General features: G+C 36.5%; 1 protein-coding gene across 2 annotated transcripts in view; it reads left to right on the top strand.

The window, feature by feature from the left end:
• The window catches only part of LOC149836903 (ARM repeat superfamily protein), a 178,948-nt gene continuing 160,853 nt past the window's right edge, over nt 1–18,095 (top strand). For both annotated transcript variants that reach the window (XM_090005654.1, XM_090005655.1), the window contains exons 1-2: nt 1–355; nt 458–521. In XM_090005654.1, the coding sequence (XP_089861780.1) occupies nt 280–355; nt 458–521 (140 nt within the window). In that variant the 5' untranslated portion in view covers nt 1–279. The remainder of the gene's footprint in view (nt 356–457; nt 522–18,095) is intronic.

An 18,095-nucleotide genomic window follows, 5' to 3' on the forward strand; every position in this document is an offset into this window, starting at 1 on the left:
AGGATGCCACTTTCAGCCGAGGGCGGGGAAATGAGGTTTCCATACGAAATCAATTGTTTCTTGTGAAAACCAGGGGGGCACAGGCGCTTTCTCGCGGGGCGTTCATTTCAGCCCTCATGGCAAAAGAATTTCCCTTGTTTTATTTGTAAGGCGGTCGCCTGCGCGGTGCTTGACACGACGAACAGACGAAGCAAACCAAAATTAGCACCTGCCACACACATACACACTCTCCCTCTCTCTCTGCGTAAGATTTCTTCTTCTGGAGGAGGAGGGTCATCCATGGATGCTACAATGCAGGATATTCCCGATTTGTCTCTCCTTCTGAAGGCTTCCTCAGAGTTCGCATCATATCCTGGTATTTCCCGCTTCTCTTCTTCATCAACTCCTCGATTATGCTCTTTATTATCCAAAGTTTTCACGTCTCCTTGCAAACGGTGATTATTGATGCCCTAATTAGGTCAACATAACGACGCTTCCGTCAAGGAATTCCTCGACCGCTTCCCTCTTCCTCTCATCTTCAGGTACTCATCTGCTTGGTCCTCCTCCTCCATCGATTTGCAGAGCACACGTGACCAGGAATTCGAATTTTGAGGATGAATTGTTGTCGTTAATTTCGTTTTGTTTCTTTCCCCTTGTACCTTTGAAGAATTCATTGGTGTTATTTCCTCGAGAGTTAGGCGAACCATCTTTGCTGTTTCCGTTTTTCGCTTTGCTATCTCTGCTGTTTCTTCTTGATATGTTCCTTTGACAGAGGACGAGCCGTTGGGGTTGGAGATAATGCATGATTGGTCCAGCTCTTTTGTGGCCTCTCTTTGTAGTTGTATGTTTAAGTGTCTACATTAGTCGGACGGATGCATCACCATATACGATACGAGCCCATATGACCTAATAATTAGAACTTGGAGATACTTGATACATGGATATGGCTTATCGCATTGTAAGATAGGGTACGATATTGATAACACTAGTTTTACCTTATTGGGAAACTTGAGGTCCTTATGGTGTCAATACAAGTTTTAGAATACATAAATGGAAAAACTTTGTTTATCTAGGATACCTTGGAGATATTTTGATTGCATCTTGATACGAATTATAAATCTTTGATTATCGATAATAACCATGATTTTTTCCTACTGTCCTAAATGGAAAATTTCGCTAATCTAGGTTACCTTGAAGTTACTTGCATTATGATTCCAATCAATAGCTCTATGTTTTAGTGATCATGAACCCCTTGAGTGGGAAAAACCGTTATAATTTTTGCATCGTATTATATGATATGATATGAAGTATCAGCCCATAGGCCGATACATCTGCGCTGAAAAATTGGTAAATAAAGGCTATTGGGCTGTATCGGTCCATATCACGTGATAAGGGTTGTATTCTGCTGTATCTTGTATCATGGGGATCTTAAAATTTTCAATGGTAAAAAATTCCAATCATTTTAAGTTTTATTTTATTTTATTTTTTTGAGGCAAAAGGAGTTGTTTTAACCCAATTTTCACACCCAAAACCTTGAAACGCCCTTCCCTCTTGCATCTAGGCATTTGCTCATTGCTTGCTAGATCTACCATCTATTGGCCGTAAGCTGTGAATATATGAGACAAGGGAGAAGAAAGAGAAGAAGTGTGTGGTTGCCTGTTTCTAGCAATAGAGGACAATCCTAGGCCTTTTCTCAGGCATTGCATTAAAGGAATAGGGTTTTGGAACAATTTTATAATAGCTTTTAGAAATGCCCTTGATGTGCCCATACATTACATGACTGTCATTACACCCACATATGGCACCATAACGCATAAGAAAATACAAAAATTACATGATAGACCTCAACTAAGCACAAAACATCAAGGGATGATAACCTCTAACAGCTCCCAACAAGTTGTACATGGTCTAGGACAATGGTTAGCTTGCTCTTTATCTAGATGTGGACAAGACCTTAGTAAATAAGTCTTCAATTTGATTTTCCCCAAAGATAAATTATTTTCTCCAACTCTTGGTCTTCTATCTTTTCATGAACAAAGAGCTTGTCAAGCTTCGTGTGCTTTATTTTACTATGGAGAATGAGATTCTCTGAAATTTCCATGGAACTTTTATTATCACAATACAATATGGTTTGATGTTGTTAAAATATGATGTAACCATGAAATTACTATTATGGCTATTGCTATAGCTCTATATTCGGCCTCAATACTGGATCTTGCAACTATATGTTGCTTTTTACTACTCTATGACCAAATTATCTCCCAGATATATGCAATATCTCGTTGTAGACTGATATATAGTTGGGTCTCCTACCCAATTTGTGTCATCAATATTCTTTTTACAGCTTCGGTGTGAGTCTATCTCTCAGGAAGTACTGGTTGCTATTCCCGACGACTGCACAACGATGGAACTGTGGAACAGGTTGACACAAGCATATTCTCAGATATCTTAAGCCATGGTTTTGTTCCTCAAGCGTGAATTCCAACTTCTCAGAAAGGGCAGTCTATCTATCATGGATTATTTGAATAAGATGAAGACTATTACAGATCAACTAGCCATTATTGGATGTGAAGTGCCAGACAAGGATAAAGTGCAACAGACATTGAATGGTTTGGGCCCAGATTATCATGTATTGGTAACATCATTGTTGTGCTTGCCCATGCTTCCCACATTTGAGGACCTCCAGGCAAAACTTCTACAATACGAAATGTCGTTGAAAGGCATTGCTAAAGATTCTGGTGCTCAATCTGATTCTCAAGATGTTCTAGCTACTGGGTTCTCATTCGGTCGTAGTCGTGGAGGAAATAGCTTCAGAGGAGGCCTGAATAAACTGTGAGGCTAGACTAATAACAAATACAATATCTGGGAGAGTGGATGACAAATACTGTAGGGCACCCACTATACTATGAGGCTTGCAACAAATACAATATTTGGGAGAGTGAATGACAAATATTAGAGGGCACTCACTGCACAACTAGTCATGCCATGTTTTTGTAGCAAATCAATGGTATATTTATGCTGGGAAAACATCAAATAATCTTTCTTTCAAGCTACTTCTATTTCTAAGAAGTAGCGCAAGTGGCAAAGTTCTTTCATCTGGAACTTGTCATGTAAAAGCTTCTTTACTTCACATATATGGTCCAATGAACTGCCTATTATAATCATATCATCAACATATAAAAGGTTGAGAGTTATGTGATTGTTACTATGCCAAATGAAAAAGAAATAATCAACCTAATTGTGAACAAAACCATGAGCGCTTGCAACGTCTCTAAAACTATCAAACTACTCCCCAAAAGCTTGCTATAGTCTATGTATAGATTTTTGAGATAACAAACTGGTCTACTGAGATCTCCTTTACTATACCCGAGAGATTTCTCCATGTACACCTCCTTGCACAGAGCCTTATGTAGAAGCACATTCTTAATACTAAATTCCTGTAGTTTGCAACCAAAATTAACAGTCAAGGATAAAACTACATGCATGGTGCTCATTTTTACAATCACGCTGAATGTCTAATCATAATCAATACCACATTCCTGAGTGCAACCCTTCGCAATTAGCTTTGCTTTATACCTCCATCAGATTTATATTGAATCTTACATACCCATTCACAACCTGCCACATTTTTATTGGTGGGCTGATCCACAATTTACCAAGTTTGACAAGTGAGCAAGGCATTTATTTCCTTATTCATAGCTTCAACCCATCATGGGTCTTTCCTAGCTTCTTCCTATGTTCTTGGTTCAACAATGTCTTGAATTGCGGCCATGAATATCTGAAATTCAGTAGAAAATCAATTATAGTTCATGAAGTTTGAATCTGCTAGATCTCTGGGGAATTTGTAATACTGGCTGTTCTTTTGTTTTATTCTTGTTGATGTTGTATTTGATTCCCTTGGGAAGATACTACATATGCTGAATCTGTGCTGTCAATCTGTCTGCTATTATCTTGAGAGTGGTAGTGCCTCTTTTATGAACATAGACATAAATAGTTTCAAACCAACGTCCAACTGCATGCTAAACCTCAGATACTGAAATCTATCTGTCATGTACGACTGCTGTTCATCAACAAGGTTCTCAATCCTTGATTATGTTCAGGTGTTGTGATGAAAATATATTTTACTGCATGCAATCCATCACTTATCAACTTCTAGCAACTTCCTTATGATGCATGATCACGAAGGTGAAAATCTTCCATGCAAAGGTTATTGATCACGTCTTCTTTAATGTTTTAAATATCAAACTTGTTCTCTCAAATATGACATCTCTAGAAATTCTTTCTATTTGAGGGGTTGAAATACCTGAATCCTTTTAGAAAGTTGTCATAGCTGACAAGATCTGCAAATTTCTGCATGAGGTGATAATTTATTGCGAAGTCATGTCAACGTGTATAAAGCACACTCACCCAAACACCCACAAAAAGGAATAATTTGTTGACTTCCAAACAACAAATTATATGGAGGCCAACCATTGAAGGTTTTGGCAAGAGTTTGTAAATACTAGGAATCCAGTTAAAAATGAGTAGTGCCTACCACTCCCAAACTGGTGAACAATTGAAATAGTCAATCATTGCAGACATATTGCCATTGGAGATCAACCCAGGAAATGAGCTAATTACCTAACTTGTGTCAAGTGGTCATATAATATCGTGCACCACTCCATTCTTGGCATGGCTCCGTTTACAGTTTTGTACGGATGATTACCACCAATCCTCATTGATTACCAACTCCAGCAAGCCAGGCAAAAATATGGTTGACATACTATTAAGGGAGTGGAGTAAAATCTTAGCAGTGCTCCAACAACACTTTCTGGCTTAAGACCGAATGAAACAACTCAACAAGTATATGATAGACAGCATAAGGAGTGCAAATTCCAAGTGAGGGACCATGTGCTATTAAAGTTGTGGACTCTTCAGCACTGCAAAGTTGACCCAAACTATAGTGTAGCCTATATGATCACAAAGCGAATAGGACCTATTGCATACTAGCTCGCGTTGGCTGAAGGAAGTCGGATGCATTTTATGTTCAATGTATCCTGATTAAAATATTACAGGGGAGAATTCACGAACATAAATCCCACTCAACTTCAGGAATAAGGGCCCAAGCAACAATTTCCAGTAAGATGCTTACAGGAAAGACATCATTGCATTGATGGCGAAATTTGAACAGAGCTATTAATTGAATGGGTTGATAGCGATTAAGGCAGTGCCCCATGGGAGCTCAAAAATGACATAACCAGTTGGCCCCTGAAATTTATGCCTTGAGGACAAAACTTTTTGAAAGAGGGAGGAGTGATAGCATCTTTCTGATTTTGACATATTGAACGTGTGACCAAGAGTATAAGCTAAGGTTATAGTGGGTGTCTTAACGGGATATCATATTACGGTACGGTAGGTTAGTAAAGTCAATATGCGTCCAGGTACATTAGTTCATATTTTGGATTGGGTTTGGGTATCCTGGTACAGAGAATCATTTGCTAATGGATTGGATTGCCTCAAGTTTCCTTTTTGGAATAAGGGTCTTGAGTATCGACATCCATAAGGGGAGGTGGGTGTTAAAATATGTTATACACATATATATATATATCTATATCTATATCTATATATATATATATAGATTATGACTCATATACATATATATGTTTATGTGTCTATCTACATATATAAATATATATTTCTTTTTGTAATACCCAATAGGGGCAAATTAGTCTTTTCACATTGTACACGCATATCCTAAAAGATATGCTCTTTTTCTTTTTTTCCTTTTTTATTTTTACCTTTTTTTCTTTTCTTTCATTATTGGTTGAGAGGGGTCCACAAAGAGTCGTTGGACCCCTCCAACGACTCTATGGGAGCCCCTCCTTGGGTCCCTTAATGTGTATAAATAAGGGACTTGGCCCCATGTATTCTTTAAGCTACTTGTGAAGCCTTATGTGAGTGAAATATATTTTTTCACCTTATTTTGTGTGTTTTACCACTTTTGTGGTTTGTTGCAATCTTTCCCATTAGTGGCTTCTTGTGTATGTGCGTGCTTCCGTGCTTGCTCTTGGAGATATCGCCTCTCTCATTTGACACTTCATTACATGGTATCAGAGCCTTGGTTGAGAAAGCTTCATCGGATCCTCTCTTGACAAGTAATATCACTCCTCTTTCTTGCTTTCAAACTCTTTTTCTATAAATGGCCAACAAGGATGCAGAAATCGACCTCTCATTCAAATTGGATGTGATCAATTACCGAATGTGGGCGGCCGCTATGAAAAATATCCTCAAAGGTAAAAACTTTGGGGTTATGTGTGTGAAACCATTCCGGAAGCACAATTGAAGTTAACTAAGTTTGAAGGAAATGAGGAAAGAGCATTAAACGAAGAGGAAAAAGAGAAGGCTATTCTTGACTTCTCTTCAAAAATGGAAGATTGGGAAAGTGAGCATGCTAAAATTCTAGCATGGTTTATGAATAATGTCGAATTAAAGATTTGTGCAAATTTTGCAAAGTTCAAGAAGACTAATGAAGCTTGGTTATTTATGAAAGACATGTACACTCAAAGAGACCTTGCTAGACATTTCTTTCTACAAGAAAAGGTAAGAGCTACCAAGCAAGGTGATATGAGTATTAGGGACTATTATATTGCTCTATCTTCTTTATGGGATGAAGTTGTTCTTTTCGAACCTCAATGGGAAGGTAGTGCTATTGCCACGAGGAAAGAGCAAATGAAAAAGAGAGTTTTTTCCAATTTATTTATGGACATCGTTCCGAATTTGAGCAACTTAGAGGATCCCTTCTTCAGGGCTTCTACTCCTCTAAGTGACATTTTGGCCGATTTATGTCAAGAAGAAACTCGTTTGGCCTTGAAAAAAGATGTTGATGAAGTTCATGACGTGTCTAGACCCAACAACAATGTAAGATCATATAAACCACACCATTTTTGGAAGAATAATGGTGGTGGAGGAAGAAAAATTATTTGTCATAATTGTAATGAACCGGAACATATTCGTTCAGATTGCCCCAAATTCAAGAAGAAGGTGACTTCCGTTGGTGAAATTCCTCCAAGCACAAATGAAGATTCAAAGAAGGATGGAGACATAAAGGAGCCCATCGCTCATCTTACCGAAACTCTTTAACAATTTATAAAGATGAATTCTTCTATATCTTCCTCCTCACTCTCCACTTCCGATGCCGCCATCTCCTCTTTTCCAGGTATGACCTCTTGGATTCTTGATTCAGGTGCCTCCTTTCATATGACTCCAAATGCATCACTTTTGTCAAAACCAAGTCTCAATAAATTCAAATCATATGTTTCCACCGCCGATGGAACATCCTTGGATGTTGAAGGTATTGAAAACCTTGAGAAAATTTTTGACCAAAACAAAGATTTTTTTGTTCCCAAAATCCGAATTATTCCAAAACTTAATTTAAAATTTTTTTCGTTTCTCAAATTATCGATTTTGAATGTGATGTCACTTTTTCACCTACCCATTGCTATGTGCAGGATCTTTGGTCCGGAAAGCGGATTGGGCAAGGCCATAGAAGAGGGGAACTTTATTATATGAATTTTTTGTTTTTGCCATCTAAATCATTTTGTAATCATGTTCAATCCAAAGATATTGAGACTTGCATAAGAGGCTTGGACATCCTAGTATTTCCAAGTTGTATCTCTTTCTTTTTTTGGAAAAATTCTGTAATACAAATACATTTACATGCAATGATTGTATTCTTGGAAAGATTCATTCGCTTCCGTATTCGCATAGTAATTTTGTGTCAAAAAGACCTTTTGAACTTGTGCATTCTGATGTATGGGGGCCGACACCCGTTATGTCCAAAGGGGGATATTCCTACTATGTTACTTTTATTGATGACTTTACTAGATATACATGGGTATACATTATTAAAAACAAATATGATGTCTTCACTAATTTTAAAGAATTTTACGTTCTTATTCAAAATCAATTTCAAAACAATATAGCTATATTTAGATCCGATTCTGGAGGTGAGTACATGTCTAAAGATTTTCAAAATTATTTCAAAATAAATGGAATTTTGCACCAACGATCGTGTCCTAAAACTCCACAACAAAATGGTCTTACGGAAAGGAAACATAGACATTTAATTGAAACTACAAGAACACTTCTTGTCTATAAAAATGTTCCTAAAAACTTTTGGGCCAAAGCTCTTCTTACCGCAACATATCTTATCAATCATATGCCCTCTTCTTCTTTAAAAAATGTATCACCTTTTGAAAAATGATTTAAATTACTTCAGATTTTAATAGACTAAGGATCTTTGGGTGTAAATGCTTTGTACTTGTTCAAGGACAAGATAAATGATCATCTAAAGCTCTTGAATATGCGTTCATTGGCTATGGTGAAAATAAAAAAGGCTATAGATGCTATGATATTCGAAACAATAAACTCTATATGTCAAGAAATGTAAACTTTCTTGAAGAACAAAATGGTTTTGATATCCACACATCTAGAGAAGACTTTGATTATTCCTTCCTATTTGACTTAGCTCCTAGAATTGAGTCCCTTGATGCAATTATTTGCGATAATACTTGTGATGTCATTTTACATCATAATGATATACTACAACATGATAATGTTTCTCAAAATGAGAACCTTAATGATATAAATGTATATACCCGGCGGTTAAGAAATGAACATCAACCTGCTCTTGAGAGATATTCTCATGACTTCTCTTTAGAAGAACCTATTGATTCACCTAGGAGATCTTTTTGTAATAGTAGGCCACCACAAAAATTTGTGTCTTATGAATCTTTTTCACCTAATTATAAGACTTGTCTCATGTTAATACATTCATATCATGAGCCTACTTCATTTAAAGAAGCTAAAGATCATCCACATTGGATTAAAGCCATGAAAATTGAATTAGAGGCTCTTAACAAAGCCCAAACTTGAAGCATTATTTTTCAACCATTAGGAAAAAAGGCAATTGAGTGTACATGAGTATATAAAGTCAAAACCAAATGTGATGGATCTCTAGAAAGATACAAAGCTCGCTTGGTTGCAAAAGGCTACGCCCAAGAATATGAGATTGATTATGAAGAAACCTTTGCTCCAGTAGCTAGAATGACTAGTGTGCGAACATTAATTGCCTTAGCCTCTATTAAGCAATAGTCGATATATCAACTTGATGTTAAAAATACGTTTTTAAATAGAACTCTATGTGAAGAAGTTCTTATGGATCCTCCGCCAGGTCTTGAAATTGGTAAAAAAAAAACATTCTTAAGTTAAATAAAGCTCTCTATGGTCTTAAACAAGCACCAAAAGCTTGGTATGATCTTTTTAGCAAAGTAGTTCTCGATAATGGTTTTTTCTCATGTTATACTGATACTGCTTTATTTGTTAAAGCTTCTAATGAGTACATAACAATTTTGTTGTTATATATTGATAACATGATTATCACAGGTAATGATAAAAAGGGTATTGACCTTATTAAAAATATTCTCAAAGAAAATTTTGATATGTCTGACCTTGGTTTTCAAAGGTATTTTTTAGGAATTGAAATTGCATACTCCCCCAAGGGGTATGTTCTCTCTCAGATGAAGCTTGCCTCCGACATTATTGCCCGGTCTGGGCTGACAGATGACAAGAAGGTGGAGACTCCAGAAGTGATCAACGCCAAGATGAGAGCCAGTGATGGCACTCCTTTAGCAGATCCCACGCCTTATCGTTAGTTGATTGGGTCACTAACATATTTATCTATCACCAGACCCAATATTTCTCATGCGGTTCATAGTGCAAGCCAATTTCAGACTGCTCCTTTCATGAGGATTATTTGAAAAACACCATAACTAAAGGATTATTCTTACTCTCTTTTTCACGTCTTACTTTACTTGTTTATACTGACTCTGATTGGAGGGTAACCCCGATAATCGTATTTCCACTACAGGTTATTGTGTGTTTCTTGGAGAGTCACTTATTTCATGCAGGTGTAAGAAGCAACAGAAAGTTACTCTCTCTTCTACCAAAGCAGAGTATCGTGCGATGACCACTACCACCACTGAGATTGTATGGTTAAGAAGCTTGCTTAAAGACATGGGCGTCTCATTCTCAACTCCTTTGAAGCTGTGCTGCGACAACAAGAGTTCTATCTATATTGCCAGCAATCACACATTTCATAAACGAACAAAGCACATTAAGATGGACTGTCATTATGTTCGTGATGAGTTCTTACGGGGCACCATTCAACTGACATATGTTCCTACTGAGTATCAGTTGACAGACTTCTTCACCAAAGCTTTGCCATCGCCTCGTTTCTACTTTTTCCTTAGCAAACTCTTGGTGATCTCACCATGTGTTTGAGGGGGGGTGTTAAAATATGTTATACATATATATATCTATATATATAGATTATGACACATACACATATATATATTACATATGTCTATGTGTCTATTTAGATATATAAATATATATATTTCTTTTGTAATACCCAATAGGGGCAAATTAGTGTTTTCACATTATACACGCATATCCTAAAAGATATGCTCTTTTTCTTTTTTCTTTGTTTCCTTTTTCTTTTTACCTTTTTTCTTTTCTTTCTTTATTGGTTGAGAGGGGTCCACACAAAGTCGTTGGACTATGACCGTTGGAGGGGCTCCAACGACTCGAGCCCCTCCTTGGGTTTCTTAGTGTGTATAAATAAGGGGCTTCGCCCCATGTATTCTTTAAGCTTCTTGTGAAGCCTTATGTGAGTGGAATATATTTTTTCACCTTATTTTGTGTGTTTTACCACTTTTGTGGTTTGTTACAATCTTGCCCATTAGTGGCTTCTTGTGTAATAGCGTGCTTTCGTGCTTGCTCTTGGAGATATCGCCTCTCTCATTTGGCACTTCATTACAGTGGGTTCATAGGTACTCCCCCAAGGGAGGTCGATTCATATCATACAAAATCTTGGTAAGATCATTTGCATACTAATCATGATCATTTTAACATTAAAGTGCACCAAGATGCAGATTGAGCTGGCTCCTTGGAGGACAAGAGGTTTACTTTTGGTTATTTGAGGTTGGAAAACTAGTTTAATGGATGAGTAATAAGCAACTGATGGTTTCTATATCTAGTGCTAAGACAGAGTATAGGGGTATGACAGGAGGAGTTTGTGAATGCCTGTGGCTCAAATCTATTATCAATGGGCTTCAAATATATGTGAAGTCACCCACAAGTTTCTATTGTGATAACAAAACACCATTTCAGACAGCCTTAGATCCATGTATCATGAAAAAATAAAGATTGCCACTTCACCTACAAATATCTATTGTGACAACAATGCATCCTTTTAGATAGCCTCAAGCCCCATGTATCATGAAAAAATAAAGTATATAGTAGACTGCCACCTCATTAGAGAGAAAATAGAAGAAAACTATTTTAAGCTATTTATGTGCACTTTCGTGTTCAATTAGTTGATATTCTTAGGAAGGCTGTTGGAAGATCAATGCTTAAGGATATTATTAGCAAGTTGGGGACAATGGATATTTTTTCCTCGACTTGTGGGATTGTTAGAGTCAACTGTTAAAAAGTGTAACTATATATAATGGAATATATATTATATTTTCATTTTTACTTATTTTTCTTTTTCCTTTTTATATTTCTTATTTTTTGTCTAGTTCACATTGAACTAGTTAAGATTTGACTAGTCAATGTAGTCGTTGGAGCTAGTCCAACGGCTACAATTAGAGCCGTTGGACTAGCTCCAATGACTCTATGGAGCTTCTTAAAAGCTCCTTTCACTCCTTTTTATTTGTGTATAAATAAGGGGTGATCCCCCTCTCCATTGTAAGCATGCTTTCTTGCATTTCATATGAATAAAATAAAGTTTATTATTTTTATCTTGTGTTCTTTCCTATTTGCGATAGTGATGGATGAGCTTACGAGATCAATTCAAGAAAATGTACCGTGGTGTATGTTGTTTGCTGATGATATTGTTTTGATTGATGAGTCTAGAGCTGGGGTTAATGCTAAGTTAGAATTATGGAGACAGACATTGGAAGCTAGAGGTTTTAAGTTGAGTAAGAGTAAGACTGAATATATGGAATGTCGGTTTAGTAAGCAACGAAGTAGTGATGGGAGTGTAGTGAAGCTTGGTGAGCAAGATATACCGGTGAATGATTATTTCAAATATTTGGGATCCATCATTCAAAAGTATGGAGAAATTGATGGAGATGTAAATCATAGGATAAAGGTTGGGTGGATGAAATGGAAAAGTGCTACTGGAGTGCTGTGCGATCGTAGAATGCCATTGCGGTTGAAGGGAAAGTTTTATAGGACGACTATTAGACCCGCTTTACTATATGGTACGGAATGTTGGGCTGCCAAGAGACATCATATTCAAAATGAGTGTAGCTGAGATGCGGATGCTTAGATGGATGTGTGGAAATACAATAAAAGATAAGATTCGGAACGAAGAGATACGTAAGAAGGTAGGTGTTGCACCCATTGAAAATAAGATGCGAGAGAATCGTTTACGGTGGTTTGGACATATTCGGCGAAGGCCTAATGATGCTCCAGTTAGAAGGTTGGAGAAATGGGAAAATATATTAGTTAAAAGAGGTCGGGGTAGGCCTAGGAAGACTTGGATGGAGATGATAGGAAAGGATATGAATGCTTTGAACCTCACCGAGGACATGGCGTTGGATAGAAATGATTGGAGGAAAAGGATTCATGTGGAAGACCCAAAATGAATTTCTTTTTTGGTTCATATCGCTGACCCCAATTGTTTTGGGATGAAGGCGTAGTTGTTGTTGTTGTTGTATTTTTATCTTGTGTTCTTTCATTTATGCCCTTTTGTGGGTTATGATTGTAGTGTCTCCAATAGACACATAATGTAAGCTTTTGTGGAAGATCCTCATTTCATTACATGGTATGAGAGCTTGGAAGCTTCTAGATTTTGGAGAGTTTTCACCTTGTTTTCCATGCCTCCTTAGCAAAAGTTGATTAATCCTCTTGTTTGTGATTCAAGTGATTTTTGTGCCATCTTCATTGAAGAAAGAAGACGTTTTGAGGATAGATTGGCTACACAAAATTCATGATTGTACTCTTGTCCTTTCTTCTCTTCTTTTTTATTTTGTTTTCCCTTCATTTCCTTTTTTTTCTCTTCTCATCTATCTTTGTTTTTTTTAACCCTTGTAAAAATGGATGACAATGATAAAGTCACCATCATGCCCATGAAATTAAATGATACCAACTTTGTGATGTGGGCTTCAATTATGAAGCACCATGTTTGGGAAAAAGGGTTGTGGAGTATGGTAGATGGTTCCGATTCAGAACCAAAACTATTCTCATAAAAATTGAGAATAGAAAGAAGTACCTTACACGGAAGGAGAGAAAAATAAGGCATTGGCTACCTATGAGAAAAAATGGAAAGAATGGAAGATAGGGCACGCCAAAATTATGTCACGACTTATTAATCGTGTTGACATAAAGAAATGCTCTAGTTTTGCCAAATTTGAGCATGCCAATAAAGCTTGGGAATATCTTAGAAATGTATATTCCCTTAAGGATATTGCACATGTGTGCAATTTATAAGGCAAAGTTCGGACTTTGACTCAAAAGGATAAAAGTATTAGAAAATATTATGAGTTATCCAAACTTTGTGAAGAGTCAACTCTTCTTGAGCCAAAATGACATTGTCCAGAAGATATCGAGATTTGCAAAAAACAACTTGATATGGAACACTTTTATCAATTCATAAATAGTTTAAGGCCGAAATTTGAAACAACCAAATCGGCTCTTTTAGATCGAGGAAAGGTTCCCTCTATCATTGACACTATAGAGGAACTAACTACGGAGGAAAATAGACTCGAGAAGAATACTCTAAAGAATGAAGAAGATTCCGTTCTAGCCGTATCTAGACCGAGAAATTATGTGCACACTTATAGGCCGCCTCACTTTGGTAGATAAAATAATGATTATGACAAAAGAAAAGTTATTTACCACCATTGTCATGAACCAGGGCACTATAGGCCTCAATGTCCTAAGTTAAAGAGAAGAGAAGAAAATAAAGTTGCATCCATTGGTTCGGAATCAAAGGATCAAATCAATCAAGATGCACCTGTATTTATGGCACAATTAATAGAGATCCTTCAACCTCTTCTCAAAGGACCATCCTCCTCAACTAAAGCCTCAACCGGAGTAGCTGTCTAACCCTTCTCCGATCCCGGTAACTTTCCTTGGTTCCTTGACTCCAGTGCTTCTTTTCATATGACCCCAAATATCAGTAGTTTGTCCGAATGTCTTGACAATTACTCAAGTGTGCCAAAAGTTTTCATAGATGGTACATCTCTTGAAATAAAAGGAATATGAAAATTTGAAAACTTTCAAAAATCCAAAAAAATTTCATTAAAGAAGTTAGATATATTCCTAAACAAAATCTAAACCTTTTATCTGTTTGTTAAATATCTGACTATAGGTGTAACTTCTCCTTCTCTTCTCATGGTTGTTGGTATAAGATCGCCAGTCAGGGAAGCTGATTGGGGAAGACCATAGAGAAGGAGAACTATTATATGATTTTTTTGGAATTACTCAAGAATGCCTTTTGTTATAATGCTCAGAAATTAGATTTGGATCTATGGCACAAAAGACTTAGCCATCCTTATATATACAAAATCCAACACTTTTCAAGTTTTGAAAATTTTGTAATCCTAAAAATTTTACTTGTAAAGATTGTATTCTTGGAAAAATGAAAAGATTACCATTTAATGATAGAACATTTGTTTTATCTAGACCACTTGAGTTAATACATTCAGATGTTTTGGGTCCCTCACCGATCATATCAAAAGGTGAATATGCATATTAAGTAATTTTTGTTGAGGATTTCTCTAGGCATACTTGGATATACTTCCTTAAACATAAATCAGAGGTCTTTTCACATTTTCAAACATTTCACAAAATGGCTAAAAATAAATTTCAAAATGATATTTCATTTTTCGCACTGATTCAGGGGAAATTTTTTTGTCAAAAGAATTTAAAAATTACCTCAACTTTTATGGCATTACACATCAAAGATCTTGTCCACACACACCTCAACAAAATGGTTTGCCCGAACGAAAACAGAGACACATTATGGAAACCACTAGGATTTTATTAATAGCAAATCAAATTTCAAAAGAATTTTCGGCAAAAGCAGCTCTAACTGCTACTTATCTAATTAACCGAATGCCATATTCTTCTTTGAAAAATATAAGTCCAATTGAAAAACTTGTCAAATTATCTCATGATTAGTTCCGATTAGAGTTTTTAGATGCAAATGTTTTATCTCACCAACAAAACTGATAAACTCTTCCCCAGACCATTTCTTGTTCCTTCTTAGGTTATGTAGATAATAAAAAAGGCTATAAATGTTATGATTTTAAAAATAGAAAATAAAAATAGAAAATTATGTGTCAAGAAATGTATCCTTCCTGAAAAAAGAAAGTTTTTTTGATTTTAAAAAGACTAAGGACCTATGTCACATGGGTGCGGGTGCGACACGGGTGTGGCGTAATTTTAAAATTTTTGGACACGGGACTCGGCTATATATATTATATATATATATATATTATTATTTTTTAAAAAAGTGCACAGACACACAATCTGTGTCTGTGACTGCAGCACTATGCACAACACAACACTGTGCACAACACAGCACTATGCACAACACAACACTATGCACTGACTCTTTTTATTTATTTTTTTTAAATAAAAAAAATTCATTTTTTAGGGACAAATGAACATTTTTGGACTCGGTCAAAGTTGACCGAGTCCAAAATATGGACGGACTCGGCCTCGACTCGTTGACCGAGTCTGACTCGACGTTGACCGAGTCCGACTCGGCGTTGACCGAGTCCAGGTCGAGTCCGAAGCCGCACCTGTGTCGGGGCGTGTCGACTCGGGTGCGGCACCTCTCTAGCTGAGTCCGTGTGACATAGCTAAGGACGTAATCTAATATTCCTTTTTAATAGATTTGACTTCAAAATCTAATGAATATGACTATGAACATGACCTCGACGATGATCAAGGTATTGTTGATTCTGAACATAATGTTACAAATGAAGAGCAAACCCATAGAGACACCAATTTACAATATTCACGACGTAGAGAATCCAACCTTCCATGTGCATTGGAAAAATATTCCGAAGCATAAACTAGAAGGTCTTCTCGAGTCTCTAAACCTCCTGAAAAATTTGTGTCTTACAAGTCCTTTTCACCCACATATAAGGCATTTATTGCATTAATACACTTATATATAAAACCTACATCCTATACTCAAGCCAAAAATCATACAAAGTGGGTAGCGAAGACATTAGAAGCATTAAAAATGACTAACACTTGGACCATTCAAGATATTTCACAAGGAAAAAAACCTATAAGCTATAGGTGGGTTTATAAAGTCAAAACTAAGATTGTCGTAACTCTTAAAAGATATAAAGCCAGATTACTGGTTAAGGGGTATTCCTAGGAGTATGACATTGATTACAAAAAAACTTTTGCTCCCGTTGCCCGGATGACCACTGTCAGGACACTGATAGCCTTAGCCTCTATTAGAAAATGACCCATATTTCAAATGAATGTCAAAAATGTTTTTCACAATGGACACTTAGTTGAAGAAGTTTATATTTCTAAGGGTAAAATTTTTATTTAGAAAAGGCCCTTTATGGCCTTAAACATGCACCAAAAGCTTGGTATGACAAGTTTAGTCATGTTATGCTTCATATTGGATATAAAACTTGTTTAACTGTCATTGATTTGTTTATTAAGATTTCTGATGCAAGAATTCTTCTTCTTCTTCTTTATGTGGATGACATGATCATCATCGGAAGCGACAAATAATGAGTTGAAAACATTAAAAAACTTCTTAAAAATAATTTTGAAATGACTAATTTAAGTTTATTGAGATATTTTTTAAAAATTGAAGTTGCTTATTCTCATCGAGGATATTTATTATCTCAATCTAAGTTTGCTTTTGATATTGTTTCCAGGTTTGGAATTACAGATGATAAGAGGGTAGATACTCTAGAAGTTGTCAACATCAAAATGAGAATCGATGACAGAGGACCTCTTGATGATCCTACTTTTTACAACTTATTGGAGTTCTTTCCTATCTCTCCATTACTAGACCTGATATAGCACACACTGTATACACAGCTAGTCAATTTCAACACGCTCTCACTACAACAATGGCCTCTTCTTGTCTGCTTACACTGATGCAGACTGGGGAGGTGATCTCAATAACAGGCACTCAACCACTGGTTTATGTATTTTTTTAGGTGAATCCTTGATTTCGTGGCGGTGCAAAAAGCATCTAACGGCCTCTTTTTCGTCCACTGATGCTGAATATTGAGCCATAGCCACTACAACAATGAAGGTAGTTTGACTCATAAGATTGCTGGCTGACATGGGAGTTGGAATGACACAAACTTCACGCATGTGCTGTGACAACAAGAGTGCGATCTATATTGCTAGCAACCGAACATTCCATGAACACACTAAACATATTGAAATGGATTGTCACTATGTTAGAGAGGAGTATCTACACAACACCATTGATCTGTTATATGTCACATCAGAATATCAATTAGCAGACTTCTTCACCAAACCTCTCGCTGCTCCCAGATATCATTTCCTCTTAAACAAACTTTTGCTCATTCTACCGTAAGTTCGAAGGAGAGTGTTAAAAAGTGTAACTATATATAATATAATATATATTATTTATATATTATATTTTTACTTAATTTTTTTCCTTTTTATATTTCTTATTTTTTGTCTAGTTCACATTAAACTATGTCACATAGACTCGGCTAGGGAGGCGCCGCACCCGAGTCGACATGTCCCGATACGGGTGCGGCTTAGGACACGGCTCAGACTCGGTCAACGAGGAGTCAGACTCGGTCAACGAATCGAGGCCGAGTCTGTCCTCATTTTGGACTCGGTCAATGTTGACCGAGTCTATATTCGTCTATTTTAGGGTAAAAAAACTAAAAGAAATGATTTTTTTATATTAAAAAATTATATATATATATAAAGAGACTGTTGTGCATAGTGCACAATGCACAGTCACAATGTCGAGTCTCCGTGTCCAAAATTTTTAAAATTGCGCCGCACCCGCACCCGCACCCATGTGACAT

The sequence above is a fragment of the Nuphar pumila genome, chromosome 5 (assembly GCF_984573655.1).
Source record: "Nuphar pumila chromosome 5, dmNupPumi1.hap1.1, whole genome shotgun sequence".
NCBI classification, from domain to species: Eukaryota; Viridiplantae; Streptophyta; class Magnoliopsida; order Nymphaeales; family Nymphaeaceae; genus Nuphar; species Nuphar pumila.